The 17,493-nt window shown below is 42.3% G+C and overlaps 3 protein-coding genes across 5 annotated transcripts; 2 read left to right on the plus strand and 1 right to left on the minus strand.

Annotated features, from left to right (window-relative positions):
• Positions 1-218: 218 nt before the first annotated feature.
• Positions 219-7,835, plus strand: pgd (phosphogluconate dehydrogenase). The gene is made up of 13 exons (XM_080854186.1): positions 219-274; positions 1,096-1,171; positions 1,265-1,444; positions 1,572-1,637; positions 1,728-1,846; positions 2,075-2,144; positions 2,233-2,367; positions 2,527-2,716; positions 4,458-4,588; positions 4,793-4,926; positions 6,151-6,250; positions 6,622-6,744; positions 7,208-7,835. Exons 1-13 carry the CDS (start codon positions 267-269, stop codon positions 7,325-7,327), a joined length of 1,452 nt encoding a protein of 483 aa, XP_080710312.1. The 5' UTR covers positions 219-266; the 3' UTR covers positions 7,328-7,835.
• A 2,751-nt stretch (positions 7,836-10,586) lies between these two features.
• Positions 10,587-11,227, plus strand: sst6.2 (somatostatin 6.2; the record flags this gene model as incomplete). Its single annotated transcript, XM_080853605.1, has 2 exons — positions 10,587-10,742; positions 11,030-11,227. 2 exons carry the CDS (start codon positions 10,587-10,589, stop codon positions 11,225-11,227), a joined length of 354 nt encoding a protein of 117 aa, XP_080709731.1.
• A 1,164-nt stretch (positions 11,228-12,391) lies between these two features.
• On the minus strand, positions 12,392-16,914 carry tardbpa (TAR DNA binding protein a). Of its 3 annotated transcripts, XR_013968934.1 has the most exons (7): positions 16,120-16,914; positions 15,646-15,809; positions 15,394-15,534; positions 14,963-15,133; positions 14,735-14,819; positions 13,638-13,784; positions 12,392-12,653 (listed from the first exon to the last, which is right to left on the minus strand). XR_013968934.1 is itself a non-coding variant. In XM_080853973.1 (6 exons), the coding sequence occupies exons 1-6, from the start codon at positions 16,358-16,360 to the stop codon at positions 13,690-13,692; spliced, it is 897 nt and encodes a 298-aa protein (XP_080710099.1). In that variant the 5' UTR covers positions 16,361-16,914; the 3' UTR covers positions 12,682-13,689. The 3 variants fall into 3 exon arrangements, 2 of the variants coding, with proteins under 2 accessions (XP_080710098.1, XP_080710099.1); XM_080853973.1 differs by lacking the exon at positions 12,392-12,653 and having other exon boundaries at positions 12,682-13,784; XM_080853972.1 differs by lacking the exon at positions 12,392-12,653 and having other exon boundaries at positions 12,679-14,819.
• Between the last annotated feature and the right edge of the window lie 579 nt (positions 16,915-17,493).

Raw genomic sequence — 17,493 nt, forward strand, 5'->3', positions numbered from 1 at the left:
ATTGACCAATGAGGGGTTTCACTCGTCTGCTCAGCGTGCCTGTACCAATGAGAGATCGAGAAGAGACTGAGGCTGTTATACGTCATGTGACAGGTCTCTTGTTAGCAGCGGTTAGCACTCAGGGATGTGGGCTGGGATGTACAGGCAAGCCACACCACAGGCTTGCATTGGTGCTCTGAATGAGGAAGTACGGCAAAGAAGGCGTATTACAAGTAGCTAGATCCGTGTGGGATAGTATCACTTCAAGACGGAACCCATCAGAAACCATGGCACAGTGAGTATGCTCTCTTTGGTTGCCATGTGGAATATGTCTTTTTATTTTGACACACGACATGTGCACCCATGTTCTCCCCAAGCAAGGGTCACACTGACATGGGTAGTTATTTAAATGGATAGCCAGCAAACATTAACAATGTTTTGCCAGCTAACATCAAGCGAGTTGTAAGCTAAGGTTAGCGTCAAGCTAACTTATTTAGCGAGCAGACTATTTTGAAATATCTATCAAGACTTGATTGAAATGTACGTAGTGTTACAATTTTCGTGCTATTTTCATTAGTGATAAATGAAAGATTTAAGACAAAATGTCAGTAAAATATGCAAATTGGAAACTTATGAAGGCGACATTACTGAACGAGACCATGCAATATGATTTCAGAACACGATAGAAGGCAGCTTGATCAGTGGGGCTGAATAGGTTTAGGAGGTGCTGAAATATCACTGTCAAAAAAACTGTCATACCACTGGGATGCTCATGTAAGCAACAATTCCTGTCAGAAGTCCTATGAAGTTTATTAGGGAAAGTGGAGCCCAAATAGCTATTGATAATAAATATAATCTACTGGTAAACCTACTGATCTTGACAGTAACCCTACTACTTGCAAATTTGAAATGTTCAGAAGTGAAGCGTATCCATGAATGACCTGCTGTCTGTTAGCCATCGTAGTGTTTACCTGGGATAACCTTCCATTCTGGTGCCATTTCTAATATGATGAGCCAAGCATGACATGTGTTTTACCCAAGTTGTAGGTTAACTCGCTCTCCTTGCTGACAGTAGTGTTTGCTGGGAGCTAATATACGTCTTTGTTTCCTTTTTAGGGCAGATATTGCTTTGATTGGCCTGGCCGTAATGGGCCAGAATCTGATTCTGAATATGAATGACCATGGTTTTGTGGTAAGTCAAAAGCCATATTTACAACAAATGACCAAGTCACATTATTTTCAATGATGGTCATTCACTGCCTTACTTTTTATTGTCTTTGCTCAGGTCTGTGCGTACAACAGGACAGTGTCTAAGGTGCACGACTTCCTGAAGAATGAGGCCAAGGGCACTAAGGTTATTGGTGCTGAGTCCCTTGAGGACATGGTGTCAAAGCTGAAGACTCCACGCCGCATCGTGCTTCTGGTTAAGGCAGGCCAGGCTGTTGACGATTTCATTGACAAACTGGTAAGTGGGGCAGCTGAAACATTATTATATATGTTAAGCAAGTGGCTTCAGAAGCTATAATACTTGTACTGCTGAGTGCTGACCTTTGGTTTGATCCACCAATGACCTCATTATCCCCTCCTCTCAGGTTCCTCTTCTGGAGTCTGGCGATATCATCATCGACGGGGGAAACTCCGAATACAGAGACACAACAGTAAGTTGCCTTGAAAAAAGAGATTGTGAAATTCAGAAGATTTTTGCTTATTTCTGGCAAAGCCTTGAGCAATGTTTTTTGGCATTGTAGCGTCGCTGCCGGAGCCTCAAAGAGAAGAACCTGTTGTTCGTGGGCAGTGGAGTGAGTGGTGGAGAGGAGGGTGCTCGTTATGGACCGTCACTGATGCCAGGGGGACACATAGAGGCCTGGTGAGTGCTAATATAATAACATGGTTATCATTTGGCATCAGCTGGCCCGTCAGCTAATTACAATGTCGTAAATGAAGGTTGTCTGGAAACCTCTGCAGGAGCTACAATTGACTAAATCCTGTAGTTATATACATACATGGGCGAGATACGTATTTTTTGTACGCAAATATGCTTTCAAGCAATACTTTTTTTGTTATCTGCAAAGTAATTATCTGACATTATTCACAGGCTTCACATAAAGGACATATTCCAGAGCATTGCTGCTAAAGTGGGAACCGGAGAACCTTGTTGTGATTGGGTAAGTAGTGATGAATATATAGAGGTTTTGTATGTTCAAGCCGCAGAAGGGTGTTGCTAAATGTTACTCTTCTTCATCCATTGCGTAGGTGGGAGATGAGGGAGCAGGGCATTTCGTTAAGATGGTCCACAATGGCATTGAGTATGGAGACATGCAGCTTATTTGTGAAGCCTACCACCTTATGAAGGACGTTCTGGGAATGGACCATGATGAGATGGCACAGGTTAGTCACGCTTGTTATCTTGCGCAATCTCAGCCTTTTGTCTAGAATTGCTCTCCACTTCCCTGTTCCTTCTGCTCTTCCCGTACTATTATTGCCTTTGTGTCATTGTGTAGTTAGCTCATTCAAGCTTGCGTCACAACCTGCCTCTCACCCACACAGGCCTTTACGGACTGGAACAAGACAGAGCTGGACTCCTTCCTCATTGAGATCACGGCCAACATCTTCAAGTACAAGGATGCCGATGGGACCCACCTGCTGCCCAAAATCCGTGACAGTGCCGGGCAGAAAGGCACAGGGAAGTGGACTGCCATCTCAGCGCTGGAGTATGGCACCCCTGTGACTCTGATAGGTATGGCACTGCCCCAGACGTCTACTGCTTGGCGGCCAGTGTCGCCAGGCCTGTTAGTGTGGCTCAGAATAGCAAGTGCGGGTTGAACGTGATGAATGACATGCTTGCTTCCCCCTAAGCAGCTTGAGAGCTTTGCTGGTCGCTACCTCAGTCTGATGTCACATAAGTAGGATGTTCTATTATCTCTCTTCTTGTGCTTTGGCTTCTGTTGTGGTGCCGAAGTGTCATACATTTGCCGGGCTGTGTGGTCAGTGCTTGGCTGCAAACACACATTGTCCATGACCAACACAAGTAGACACACTGATACATTTATCCATCTCCCCAAGGATATCTGCCCAGCTGATAAGGTTCTTTTCAGACCTGTGCTAACTTTCAGCTATCACCCCTCAATCACTGAAAACTTTAGCCATCTAAAGTAAATGACAGGAAAAATCTCCTGGCCTCAGTCTTATGTGCATATGTGCAGTAGTATCAGTATCAAATAGGTATGCTGTGTTTACTGGCACCAGGCTTGCATCAGTAGCGCATGAGTGTGACCGCTCTATAGGGTCCTCTCTCTGATTGAGCACTATGACAGGAAAACAAAAGCCTGCATTGTGCTTGAACCCCAGGGAGGGGAGAGGGGTTGTTTGTGGCAGCGTGTTTGTGGGGAAAAGAGAGAGAGAGAGCAGAGAGTGTGCAAGTGGGGACTGTACAGTATGTGTGTGTGTGTGTGTGTGTGTTTGTGTGGCTTTCAATGAGCTGCATTCCTGCAGGAGATAGGTGCTTAGTTCATGGTGACTCTGTGTTTTCCCTCTGCTCAACCTCTCCCTCTCAGTCTGACTCTCCCTTCCTCACTCTCTATTCAACTTTAACTTTTATCGTTTTGGCCTTGGGGTGGATTTAACTGTGTCATGCTTACTGGCTTTTCCTTCACTCTTGAGACACCATTGCTTTGTTTATTTAATTGTGGCCCTCCCATTTTTACAATGGCCTGAGAAGTAGTGCTTAGTCATTGGTAACCTGAATCATGTTGGCACCAGAACAGCAGTGACGGGGGCTTCTCGTCTTGTGAAATGTAAATTAAATATTGAAGCTCATGTGTGTCCCAATGGTGAAACAAGCACTAATGTCATCTTAATGATGAAACTTCCATCAGCTGGTTGACGTCTGATGTTCACTTGAATGCTCTAGGGTTGTATCAGGCCACAGAGGCCTGGCTTATAGCCTGTCTCCCATAGGGCATAGTCAGTGATAAATGGACTAATGCAATCATCTTGTTTGTAGGCTATTCTTCTGTCCTCATGCATGTGTTTCCTTACTACCCCTGCTCTGTGAACAGCCCTGGGGCTTAGTTCCTATTAAATGATCCAAATAGCATGCAGTGGTGGTCAACATAGTCTCTATTCCCTTAGTTCTTTGGTTTGATTGTAAATACATACACAACAAGAACTGAACTGTGAGAAAATATGGACAGGAGGGAGTCATTTTGTGCCACATAATTTAGTTGTGTATTGTTTGGACCAAGAACTTTTTATATGATCTTTGATCCTGAGCTGAATTTGCCCATAAACAAGTCTGAAATTTCACATGAATGAATAAGGTAGTTGTGCCTTGGTAAAAATGGGATATAGGCCTACTGTTGTAAATCAGAAAATACAAGGTTGGTTTAAAGTTGACCAAAACTGAATCTTGCTTTGTTAAAATGGAGAGCGTTGCCACATTTTGAGCTAAATGAATTGCTCTGCGTGTGACCCAACAGGAGAGGCTGTCTTCGCCAGATGTCTTTCCTCTCTGAAGGAGGAGCGAGTGGAGGCCAGCAAGAGCCTCTCTGGGCCCTCCGGCTCCACGTTCAGTGGGGACAAAGCACAGTTCCTGGAGGACATCAGGAAGGTACTGAATGACTCAGATTGCTATGTTTACTTATCAGTATCTTTTCCTTAAATATCATGCCATGATTTTTTCCTGGTGGTTTAAGTATGTCTAAGGTCTATAAATAATTCTGTTATGCTGTTTACATTTTCTTTATGGACTGTGTTGATCTCAAATGATGTGTGTGTCTCTGTGTGTGTGTGTGCTTGTGTGTGTTGTCCTCAGGCCCTCTACGCCTCCAAGATCATCTCTTACGCACAGGGCTTCATGCTCCTCCGGCAGGCGGCCAAAGAGTTTGGCTGGTCCCTGAACTACGGCGCCATCGCCCTGATGTGGCGAGGGGGCTGCATCATCCGCAGGTGAGTAAAGCAACACCACCCCCGTCCACACTCACTCACTCACTCAGACTCAGAGAGCCTATGGTGTCCATCACAGGGAGACGTGCAGTCAGTCGGCCATGAGGACTACACGCTTTGTGACTCAGCAGACCGTTCCAGGCTTGACAGTCAAGTGTGATGAGAGACATGGTGCACGTTAATGACTTGACTGACAGCCAGGAGTCGACCCAAACGTGCCTCTGATTGATGTGCAGAATGAAGACCTTTATGCTTGATGAATATGTGAATGGGGCTAGTTATCCTTATCTTTTAATAACCAATGTTTCTAGTTGTTATTGTCTATAAGTGACAACAGTGCTCTCTCTCTGGTCTTTGTCGCAAATATTAAAGGGAATAGAATAGCTATGTAACATTTTGGACGTGAGGGAATCTTAACTCAAGCCACTATTTTAGATGTTGAGAGAATTATCTAACTGTGACACAATGAGGAATTACTTGATTTGGTCTTCCTGTTCTAGTGTGGCGCAACAGAGTAGTAAACATGTACAAGGAAGTGAGGGAAAAGTATGTCCAGGAAAGTCAGTCTGAGAGAAATGAGGAAATGTTGGCTTTTCATTGCAACATGAGAAATCTTCTAATCTTTCAATCTGCCCCCTGTCACACGTTCACACACTCAGTGTTGGGAAAGTTCACTTTCTACATGAACTAGTTCAGTTCATAGTTCACACATTTTAAAATGAACTAGTTCAGTTCATAGTTCACACATTTTAAAATGAACTAGTTCAGTTCATAGTTCATAATTAAAAATGTTGAACTAAGTTCACAGTTCCAAAAAATGAACTAGTTCAGTTATTTTTTTCAATATGTTGCAAGCTATAATTTTTCGAAATCTCTATATGACTGCAATATTGCTCTCGGCCTTTACGCAACTCCAGCGCTCTCACACTTGCTAGGATTAGACAGTAGAAGAAAGCACACGCAGCGATTGGATACAGGACTGTTAAAGGTGTGTTTTTCGCCTGGAAGTCTGGCACCTTATTGAACGAAATTAAAAAGAGTGAACGAACCGTTCACAGACACCAGAATGAACTTGTTCACAGTATTGATCATCAGGCAGTAATACAGTACGTTCAGTTCACGTTCACCAAAATGATGAACGAGTTCATGAACTTTCACACTGCACACACTATTTATCAATCTATCTTTACACTGCTGTAAATCTGCTGTTATCTTCTTCCTGTCTAGTGTGTTCCTGGGTGAAATCAATAAGGCCTTTGACAGGGACCCGGAGTTGCAGAATTTGCTGCTCGACAGCTTCTTCAGTAATGCAGTGCAGGAGTGTCAGGTAAACAAAGAGGAAATAGCCCGACCCACCCGCACTATTAAATGCCACCAGTCCACTCACCCAAGGAGATCTTGGCTGCCGTAAATACAGTAACTGACTGTTCTTGCTGTGAACTAGTCTTTTCTAACTGGTGACTAACAGCTGTCACTGTAAATGTTTGACCTGACCCTAGGATTTGTTAAGTGGTTACATTGTGGCTAAATATGAAATTGTTTGATTTCATGTTGAATACATTGTGGACTTAACACATCAATTCATACCTGAGTGTGTATGATGTTCCCATTTTCATGTGTTGTTTTTTCTGTGTGTGTGTGTGTGTGTGTGTGTGTGTTGGTGTCGGTGTGTGTGTGTGTTGGTGTGATATGTTGTAGGAGTCCTGGCGACGCGCTGTAAGCGTCGGTGTGCAGCAGGGGATCCCCATGCCCTGTTTCACCACAGCCCTGTCCTTCTATGATGGATACAGACATGACATGCTTCCAGCCAACCTCCTCCAGGTAAAACACACACACACACACACACACTTATTTACATCCACCACGAATGAGGACTAACACCAAAATCCCCCTCTCACCATATGGCAGGGCATGGGGATTAGAAAGTGTCACATGATCAGTCAGTCATACATGGTGCTGGTGGTTCCTAAGGGGAGGGGGGGAGGGGGTAGGTGAGGATAAAGTAGTCTAAGGGAGACCTGTGACCCTGTGCATGACATTCTTTCTAAAAAAAAACTTTTTGAGTCCGTATTTGTTATGTATTTTGCTTACCCTTTCTCTCTCTTTCTTTCCTTCTGTCTTTCTCCCTCTCTCTCTCTCTCTCTCTCTCTCTCTCTCTCTCTCTGTGTTTGTGTGTGTGTGTGTGTGTGTGTGTGTGTGTGTGTGTGTGTGTGTGTGTGTGTGTGTGTGTGTGTGTGTGTGTGTGTGTGTGTGTGTGTGTGTGTGTGTGAAAAAAATCCATCAGGCTCAGAGGGACTACTTCGGGGCCCACACCTATGAGCTGCTATCCAACCCTGGGACCTACATTCACACCAACTGGACAGGCCATGGAGGAACTGTCTCGTCGTCGTCTTACAACGCCTAAAGCCATTGTACGAGGAGAGGAGTGAAAGAGAAAGCATCGCTTCCACTGAGGATCACAGGATATCACAGGATCTCACATTCCTACTGTTACACATCCATTGAGAATTCCACCAACCTATCCCTATTTCTGTCAGATTGAAGTTTCTTAAGTGTGCTATTGCAGAGATCTATTTATGGCAAGAGTGAGAGAAATCATAGTATGTACACGGAGTGCAATGTGAACATTCCCCCTAACTCCCTGGTAATGTAGATAGATATAGAAAGCTTTTGTAGGCCCTCCGTCACTGGAACAAATGTTGGAGGTTCAGGGGGGATCTATGTGTGTGTGTTTGTTTTTGTATGTATGGGAGGTATTCAAGTGGACACAGACACACACACACACACACACACACATTTGTATCTGCTGACAGACCATGTTGCTCCAATCATGTTTGCCCCAGAGTTCACAACGTTAACCCTGGATTACAGTTAACCATCACTCTGTATTAGGCTAAATAAAGACTTCAATCCCTTCTAATTAGCTTTTGTCCTCTTCACTCAAGCTGCCTTACAAGTAAACAAGGTTTCAGATTTTCTATTTTTGCTTAGCCATTAACTACCATTTTTACTGCTCAGTTATTTTTAGCTAAACCTGACCTGTGAGGTCTATAGATATATATGTATATACAGTATATATATATATATGCACAGAAATTTGCTTTACAGTTATTGTGCTGCTTTGAGTGTATGACATTTAAAGGCATTTATCTCTTCTAATCTTTGACCATCATAGACTGAATACAATTATGTTGTCAACTTTTTTGAATACTATTAAAAGTTATTTTAAATCTGTTGAGAAATTTTATACTTTATAACACCATGCTTTTTATGTGCTTGTAAATCTACAGGTTTAAAAAAAATGTATCTAACATGTATTAATCTCAAAATTACTGTATTAAGTTTGAGAGGTTTATAACATTTAATTTGAACTATGGAAAGTTGGATATTATAAACATTTAGATAATTAACGTTAGCTTATGATTATGTTTCTTTGCGATCTCGTTATAAATTGTGTGTATAGATTAAGTCGGTTGGTTTGTTATTGTTTGTAGTAGTGCCACCTGAGGTTATGTGGCATGAAAATAGGCCCTCGCCAGTGATCTGATTCAACAGATTAGCATATGGTGTAATGTGAAGATCTCGCCAGAAGAGGGTGCTAAGGCCAGTATCTTTTTGAACCCTCCTATGAAGACGTCAGAGCTTATCAAGGAGACCTTTGACCCAGACTACTTAGCGCTTTGTGTCTTATTATCTCTGCTAATTATGCCCGTTCAAGACAAGGGGCCATCAGTATTAAATGTAAAACTATTATATCTGACAACGTGAATAAATCCCTCCTGTCCACAGCACTCGTTTTTGAGGGGAGGTGAATGCTTTTATACCCGACTCTGTAGTTGAGGTGTAAAGATGTCCATTCTATGGAACTAGTTAAGATGAAATGGAGGTGAATGCTTTTATACCTGACTCTGTAGTTGAGGTGTAAATATGTCCATTTTAAGGAACTAGTAAATATGAAATGGTTTAGTTAATCCTAAAAAGTTATCATTACAATACATTACTTCTCCACACTATGTTCTAAATATGTTCATGTAATTCATTCATTCAATTCATCTATTTAATTTAAAAACAAGAGTAAGTGTGTTGTGTGCTTGGTGAAAGTCCATGGTTTTGTGTAGTCAGTAGTAAAAAAAAAAAAAATTGACCTCAGGTGGATTTACAGTCAACTGTTTGAGACTACAAGATAAAAGAAAATCAAGCAGTGAGCACCTCTACAATGTCTTCACAAGCATGTGACATTTCAGGAGGTACTGTTAAGATCCCACCCACTTATAAATGTGGGACCTGAGGCTGTTGTTTTTTCCTGCAGGATTGTCTTGACTGTAATGGGAATAAACACTAATTTATTAAAGTTTTTCTGTGAGATAAGAGATTATTTACATTGAGTCAAGTTTAAGCCAGAGACATCACTAGCAGTAGTTTTTGTTTTGGGAAGGAAATGAGCACCGTTTAATACAAATACATTGACCACCTGTTCTTTAGTCACCCTTTGCAATGGTACACCCATGTGGCCTTTCTCTATTCTCCTTTTCCATTCTTCTGTCTTGCACCTGTTTATGTATATGTCACTCGAGAGAACATCCTGTCCCTCTTCACAATCAAGAAACAAAACCAAAAAGGTGCCAACAAATAGCTGTGATCTTTTTGAGGACAAAGAACAACATTGTGACAACATTGTACATTGGCCCTGTGTCATCCCACACTTTGGTCCACTTAGCACTTCCCATGCTATCACTATTCACCATCATGTTACGCCTTTGTTTTGTCTAGATTTTTAGTCTATGCTCTGTCTGCTGTTTAGGTTGTATTCACACTCCAATTAGTGTCACAGGAAGAAACATCTCTGCATTTACAATCCTTCAGGTATGAGAGACTGTTCCCCTTAATGATGGCGAGTGTCCTGAAGAGAATGCACAGGCCTGTAAAAGAGCAACCGGTAAGAGCACTTGAATGGTTGTGCGGGTGGATGCTGCTGAATCATCCCTCGCATGAGGAGACACAGTAGCAGGTGGAGGGGCAGGGGGGGTAAATGGACACCACCCTTCTGCTCTGCCCGATCAATAATGCATATGCTGCACCAGAGAGAAGTCTGCCCAGGACAATGAACTGTTTCTCATGAGCTACATCCACGACCCAGTGAAATCATCCACAGAGAACGCCACATAACTCTCAAAAAGTACTGGTTTGTATATATTTTTTTCTAGATCTCTTAAATACATGTAATCCAATTTAAGTTTGCTGTAATTCACTCTATTGGATGTTTTGATAATGTGATAGAATAGCCTAATGGCACTCAGGGTTGCATATGCTAACATTATCAGACGATCATGATTTTTCTTCTCGCAAAAGAAATAATCCCTTTCAGAAGACAATAATGAAACATATCTTGAAGCCAAGGAATGACTGAGAGCGAAACTAATCAGAGTTAACTTTCTTCTGGTTAATAATGAAAAGGACCGACTCACTCCCTAAATTATTTATTCATCAGGGAACCTATGTTGAATACATCTGTACTAACTGGAGAAAACTGCTGCCCTGTGTCTATTTAATTTCCACCAGAGCACTGATGCCTAATAACTCATTGAAATGGATAACTGTTAAATGTTGCTAATGAATCTCCACAGCTGTGCGTCAGAGCCTCTTGTGTGAGGGTCTATATAAAGATGGGGATGCTTGCCAGAGTGGACACTTGTTCAGTAGCACAGAGTGCCCGGATCACCATGAGAGTGTTGACCAGCTTCGTACCTCTGATCCTCATCGTGTGGAGTGGAAGTCAGACTGGAGCCCTGCCTGTTCGGGAGAAGCCACTAAGCAATGAGGTAGGTCCAGACTTTAAGTTTTGGGATCATACTTACTAAGGAATTAAGAGGGCCTCACTGTATGACCATGTGGATATTATTATTATTTTAGTTGTACGGTGATGTCATTTATAAAGTTGAAGTCAGCAGTAGTATGTTTAGAGCACAGTTCTTTAAACTACAATTATTTAGACTAATCCTATTTACTGCCAACATTTCTGTCTGGAAGAATGACTCGTCCAATTGGTTTGACCTTGAATCTTGCTTAAGGATAACGATGATACAAACACTGCTTGATTCCTCTCTAGAGTCTGGTGGATGAGGAGAGGATCCTGCTGTTGAAGGTACTGGCTGGGCTGACCGAGAAGAACCTGACCGAGGAGAACCTGACCGGCTACGACCTGGAGGGGCTTCTGAATGGGACCCTGAAGGGGGGATCTGTGCCGACTCCACAAGAACGCTCGCCCTGTAAGAACTTCTTCTGGAAGACCTTCTCTTCCTGCTGATGGGGAAAAGAAAGGGTTAGAGAGGGTAGTGGTGGGTGCTTCATGGCAGCCCATCACCTGGGGATCCCCCAAGGGGGATGCATGTGACTAACCAGCATCTGCTGGATTCCTTTGTTTTATGTATCTCTGTGCATGGCCTTGCAGAACTTTTACGTTTTTGCATGGATTTGGTCACATTCATAATTGCCTATGGTGAAAAAGCATCAAACTGCCATCATACATATGACTTGTGTATATAACCAGTAAGAATATTTCTGTTTGAAGTTTAAACTCCTTGTATGGCTTAACTGCGATTGGATAAAATGTATCCCACAAACTGATCCGACATCAGATTATTTTGTATGCCCCTTGAGGTGTTTTACTGATTCAAGGATGCCAAAGAATTGTGTTAAGTTCTGCAAGAACTAGCATTATGATGCTTTTGCTAGTTCACCACCACTAAAACAGAGAGGCTCTTATAAAGCTACAATACTTAACAGGCTAATTATTTCTATGGCTTATCCGAACCAGAGCTAGATCTTAACTGAGAAACGCAACAAGCAGTTACAAAGTTAAATGTTTATTTTATATTTTGAAGGACTAAAAATAAGACTTGAAATGCAATACATTATGTGACAGCATTCCTGCAGAAATGTTTTATTAGCCTCTCCAAAAATTCAAAACCTTGCCTAAGAAATTCAAATCATACTTTATCGACTTCCCATGAACAGGCCGAGAATTTCAGACCATTTGACTGACTCAAGACGAACATTTCCAACCACAAGAGACAGGAAAGTTCTACAGATTACTTTATGAAAAAATATGCCTTTGCAACCTGCAAAATCTCACCATTTCAAATTACAATAACCAATGGCTGTACTGTGATGAATTTGAACCAAGACATTACTGGGAAAAAAAACAACAAAAAGAAAAAACATAAAAATGTCTTTCAAAAGCAAGACCAAAAACATTATCTGGCGGAATACAGCTGAAAAATCATTAAAAACAATGTCTTAAAACAGAATGTTTGGGTCATGGAGTTAAATGAGTCACTTGAGTGGGACTGATTAACCAGACATTGATATATTTCGCTCCCATTTTTTTTTTTTTTTTTCCTTCAAATTTTTAAAACCGCAAGACTATCTCCTCCCCGATGACTACCTACCCACCCACCCCTGCCCTTGGCATTTTAAAAGGGACTTGCTTTGAGCTCCACCCAATTTGGAATTGTCCATTTCAAATTTCATTAAAAGGGATCCCCTGGGAATCTTGATACAGAGATGCGTAGAAGTCCCTTTTCAGGTATAAGGCATTCGGCAGCGTCTCCACAGTTGGATCATGTTGGGAGCCGCCAACCCAACACAACACCAACTCCAGTCTTCAGCCCCCGAACAGTGCCTTCACTCTGGGCTCTGATGTTTATCTGGGTCTGCGATGTCCAAGGTCCCTACACATGCGAATTAAATAAGTTTGGGCAGTTCAATTAATGGAAGCAACAAAAAAAGTAAGAGAAAAAAGGGGAGGAAAAATAAAAATCACAAGGCAGAGAATAAGCCAATATCAGGTAGACGTAACACCTATTCAAATTAATTTTATTTGAGAGTTCCCTTTGATTTCACAAAACATATAAAATGCATAAAAAAAACCACACTAAACAAAAGCAAATAGGGATTCTCGTAACTGCCACCACCACCACCCCCATCAACACACACCATCCACTGTATGCACGCTGAAATAACTCTCGTTCGTCACACCTCTCTCCACATTCGAGCTCAAGTTCACCCATACAAACACACACTCCAAACATCCCCCCTCCCCCCAAGCCCCTCACACAAACAACAGCATCACATCACATATTCACACTAACAAGTGACTAACAGGGAGAATATAAGCACACACACACACACTACAACATTCACATCGGATTATATGTGTATATATATATAGGCAGAAAGGATACAAATACTTAAGAGAGAACGCTTAACAATCAACTACATTTGTTATTTTCTCTCATATTCATTAACCTATATCATTTAAAGAGATACTAGACAGAAAAGATGGATGAAAGATCAGGAATTTTAAAGTTGAAAATGTAGTGTCCTTCGGCTGGTCCTGGAAGAAGGGGGGGGAGGAGAAAAAGCACTCGTACTTGCTGCTCCCGCTCACACTCGCTCAAACACAGTATCTTCTCACAGCCTCCCAGTTCTTTTCACACTTGCGTTCACTTGTTTCTCTCTCGCTCGCCCTCTCGCTCTCTCTCTCAGTCCGTTCGTTCATACCCAGCCTCTCACTCTTCGTCAACCAACAATCCACCACCATCATTTCACTCATTGTTCTCAGCAGAAAAAAATGTTTGTTTTGACAAGACTTTATCCTTTTTTTTTTTACTTAAGCATCCATTGAAAAGGGGAGAAAAAAAGGCAACACCCACCGTCTACCACAGTAAATGCAGAGTGAAGCTGTGTTCTTTGATGGCATAGCATTTACACATGGGAAGAGGGGTACCGATACTGAGCTTGTTCGAACATTGCGGCCAACGATGGGCTTCTTCCCGGGAAATTGGAAAAGAGTTGATGAACTGTAGAAGAGATTTGTGAAGGCTTGACCTTAAAAAAGCTTCAAACAAACAAAAATGCAAAAGCAACTGCACACAATAGAACTGAAATCAGATTTATAATGAACTGAACAAATGTCAGTTTATAATGTTTACGTTACACTGTCTAAAGCATGTACTTGGTTGGAAGGGCAAACTTGAATTAGAACTTAATTGATCTGTATGTGATTCAGAATACTTGTCAGAAATCATGTGGTGTACATAGCAAAATAACTTAAATGTAATCAGACAAAACAAAAATCAATGTATCTAAATACATTTAACAACGCCGCAATTTTGTAACCACTCTGAATAACTATTATAGGGAATTAGTTAACAAGAATACCAACATTTAGCTTTCTTGTACAAAAATGTATGGTATCTTTTCGAAACATGAAGGACATAACATCTGACTACAAATTGCCCTCTCTCTCTCTGCCTCTCTCAGAAGTACCTACCGTGCACCATGAAATCTAAAAATTAGGATACTCTCAGAAAAGGAAAAAAAAAACTCAACTCAAACAAAACCAACCCTCTCTACATCCCCCAACTTGACTTAGTCTCCATGCTAGACCCAAAGCTTGAGTTAAACCCACTGCCAGAGGCCGAATTGGTGCCTGTGCCCCAACCCAGGCTAGCTGAGCTTGGGGTACTGTAGCTATTGGTGCTACCGCTATAGGCCTGGCCCTGCTCGCGGCTACCTGTGGCCGGGCCGGTGGCATTAGCACCGGTGGCAGGTGTCTGGCCCTGCTGGTTAGCCAGCATGCCCATCATGCCCCAGCTGCTCTGGAGCGCTGCCTGCGCAGCCGCCATCATGGCTGGGTTAAGGCTAAGCGCCCCGAAATTGACCCCACCGCTGTTAGGACTGCGATTGCCAAAGCCCTGACCCCCAAACCCAGCCCCCATACGACCCCCACGATCCATCAGTTGCCTACTATTACTGTGCTTTGGCTCAGCGTTGGAGATGTGGACACTGGTCCCCTTGATGATCAAGTCTTCACCACACAGGGACGCAGCAACCTAGATGAAGGGAAGACAAATATAGATAAGAAACATGTCAACCACACAAGGCTTCTTAAAGATTTCACGTTGACTTCCTTGGACCACCTGAATAGAACTCAGACTAGTTGAATGACAACGGCTATTCCAACCATCAAACTTACCGCGTCATCAGCAAATGTGACGAAGGCAAAGGCCCGGAAGGGTTTGGGAATGAAAACATCTGTGACTTCGCCATACTGGATGAAGAACTGTCTCAGGTCATCAACAGTCATGTCCTCTGTGCAGCGGCCAACAAACACCTTTCTGCATCGCATGGGCTCATCTGGGCCAGCCTAAAGCACATAGTTACGATTATAATCACACTGTCCATAGTGTAGTCCATACCAGTGATATAAATAGAAACTGTGATCTAAAGATTGCTAGTGAAGTGTGAAGGTTCATTCATTTTGGTAGGACCTGCTACCATTTAAGCCAGTTTCACAATAATCAAATTTTGAAGCCATAAAATATGGGATTCTCTGGATAACTACTGAACGAAACAAAACAGGAGGCATGTAACTTCAGAGCTGGAAGGTAATGCAGCCTACTGTACCTTAGAGTTGGGCAATTTGCAGTCACACCATCTTCCATCAATCATGTGCCGCTGGGACATCACTTTTGTCTGGGTTTCATACTCTGTGAATCTTACAAAGCCAAAACCTTTGGAATTGCCGGTTTTTAGATCTCGTTTAACCTGCAAAACATAAAACAAATTGGACACCTCAATTTAATTTAAAAAAAATAAACATTTGTTGCTGCATACACTCAAAGGCAACATAGTAATAATGAAAGTATGGCATCCTACCTGAACCATGATAACCTCTCCAAATGTGGCGAAATAATCCTTCAGGTCTTGTTCTGATGTTTTCCATGGCAGCCCAAGAACAATAAGGTCGGATGTTTTCTGGATGCCCCTCTTTATCTTCACAGCAGAAGCAGCATCCATCTCATCCATCTTCCTCTTGTTATCTGCGGCAAGAATAAGGCCAGTATGTATTCAGTCACCGTAGACATTGTACAGAACAAATGGTCAACATCACACTGGCAACAAGCCAAGGAATACTTTTGCACACAACGACACGAATTGCTCTTGTTTTTCTGAATTCGACCGATCTCGAAAACATACAATGGTCTTTAGTTAAGTCGCAATCATTTATCAGTGTAGCCGACCCACCAGCCAGTTGGAGGCCGCAACACAAAGGATGCTAGTTAATTCAAACGCTACGCCTGAGAAGCTAACGCTGGCTTCTAACCGAAAACAGAATACAAATCACTTTACCTTTGGGGTAATTGACGACATAAATCAGGTTGCCCCAGTCACCATCGGGTGCGTGCAGTACTCCTTCAGCCAAGCGGACTCCTCTCATGCACTGAGAAACAGGATTCCTGTATCTTAGGCCGCAGGCTCCAGGGAACTGTGCAGCCACCGACGACAACAAAACGGTGCCATCGTCTTCAGATGGGATCTCCATTGGCTCCTCATTTTCATCCTCAGCGACGCGAATATAACACTCACTCATTTTGAAAACAGACGACTGATAGCTAGCTAACAACTTAGATAACTTCTTTCCTTAACCTTACGGGTTGGCCTGCCTCTCGGTCCGCAGCAGTAAATAACGCGAGGTTAGCTGGTAGCTAACTGGCTAGCTTGATAATTTAAGATGCACAACAAATGATAAATATGGCGAAGAAATTACACTCCTTAGAAGGCGCAATTCCTCTTCAAATAAACACTTTTCTGGTTGCGTTTGCGCGGACTGGATATCCGGTTGCAGCGCGTGCGTTACACGAAAATTCTTCACAAAATGTTACCACCGGCGGCCATCAGAGGCATAACGTTAAGCCGTCAAGCTAGGTGGCTAACAATGACCATGCTTTCGAAATGAATGGCTGGATATATTTCGCGCTCTTCACCAGCCTGCAGAACCGGATAATATACAGTTCTTTGTAGGAGCAGCTGCACAAATTAAAGTCAATGTAGACCGCAGGTCTGAAACGAAGGCTGGACGAAATTTTCAGCGGGCTTGCTGCATTCAAAGAATAACACCGAATGTGGGTTGTCGATTCACTGCCCCAAAACTTCTAACAAAATGGCCACTCTTGTGTCATTGAAGGAATTACATCATCATTTTGGGAGGTCCCATTGTACGTGAAAAAAGGGGTTCGGCTTGCTACACTTGCAGTTTAATCATTCGAAAATAAAACCATTACAGTTACAATTAAAAAGTAAATAGTGATACGGATAAAGCAAATTGGACAATACAACTATACTTTACAGACTTTGGCCTGATTGAACAAATATGCCATTGAAGATGCGTATTTCAGGAACAAGCGTTTGATCCAATGAAATTCAAACTTCTTAAACGCGGGGATATTAGCAACGGAGTGCGATGTACTCAACGGTTTGATTTGTATCGAACGACGCAACGATAGGGCCCATATCATGCCCATGCGCAATTTAGAAAAGGAAACCATAATAAAGCATAATAAAGGAACATTTCCAGGGGGGAAACATGATTTATATATTTAAGTTACATGGATACAGTTATATATAAACTAGTTACATCCCACAAATGCATGATCCTTCCAAGTTGGACATCATTGTAAAAGGTAAAAACAACAGGCTTTCCAGCGATATAAAATACAACTTCAA

The sequence above is a fragment of the Sprattus sprattus genome (assembly GCF_963457725.1).
Source record: "Sprattus sprattus genome assembly, chromosome: 16".
Classification (NCBI taxonomy): Eukaryota; Metazoa; Chordata; class Actinopteri; order Clupeiformes; family Clupeidae; genus Sprattus; species Sprattus sprattus.

Bases quoted from the DNA above. Each gene is read 5' to 3' on its own strand.
- pgd (XM_080854186.1), top strand. The intron at 1,847-2,074 runs GTGAGTGCTAAT...CATTATTCACAG, and splicing joins GGGGGACACATAGAGGCCTG to GCTTCACATAAAGGACATAT. The intron at 6,745-7,207 runs GTAAAACACACA...AAAATCCATCAG, and splicing joins TTCCAGCCAACCTCCTCCAG to GCTCAGAGGGACTACTTCGG.
- tardbpa (XM_080853972.1), bottom strand. From the start codon at position 16,360: ATGAGTGAGTGTTATATTCGCGTCGCTGAGGATGAAAATGAGGAGCCA. The intron at 15,810-16,119 runs GTAAAGTGATTT...TTCTTGCCGCAG, and splicing joins TGTCGTCAATTACCCCAAAG to ATAACAAGAGGAAGATGGAT. The intron at 14,820-14,962 runs GTAAGTTTGATG...CCCTTCATCTAG, and splicing joins TCACATTTGCTGATGACGCG to GTTGCTGCGTCCCTGTGTGG.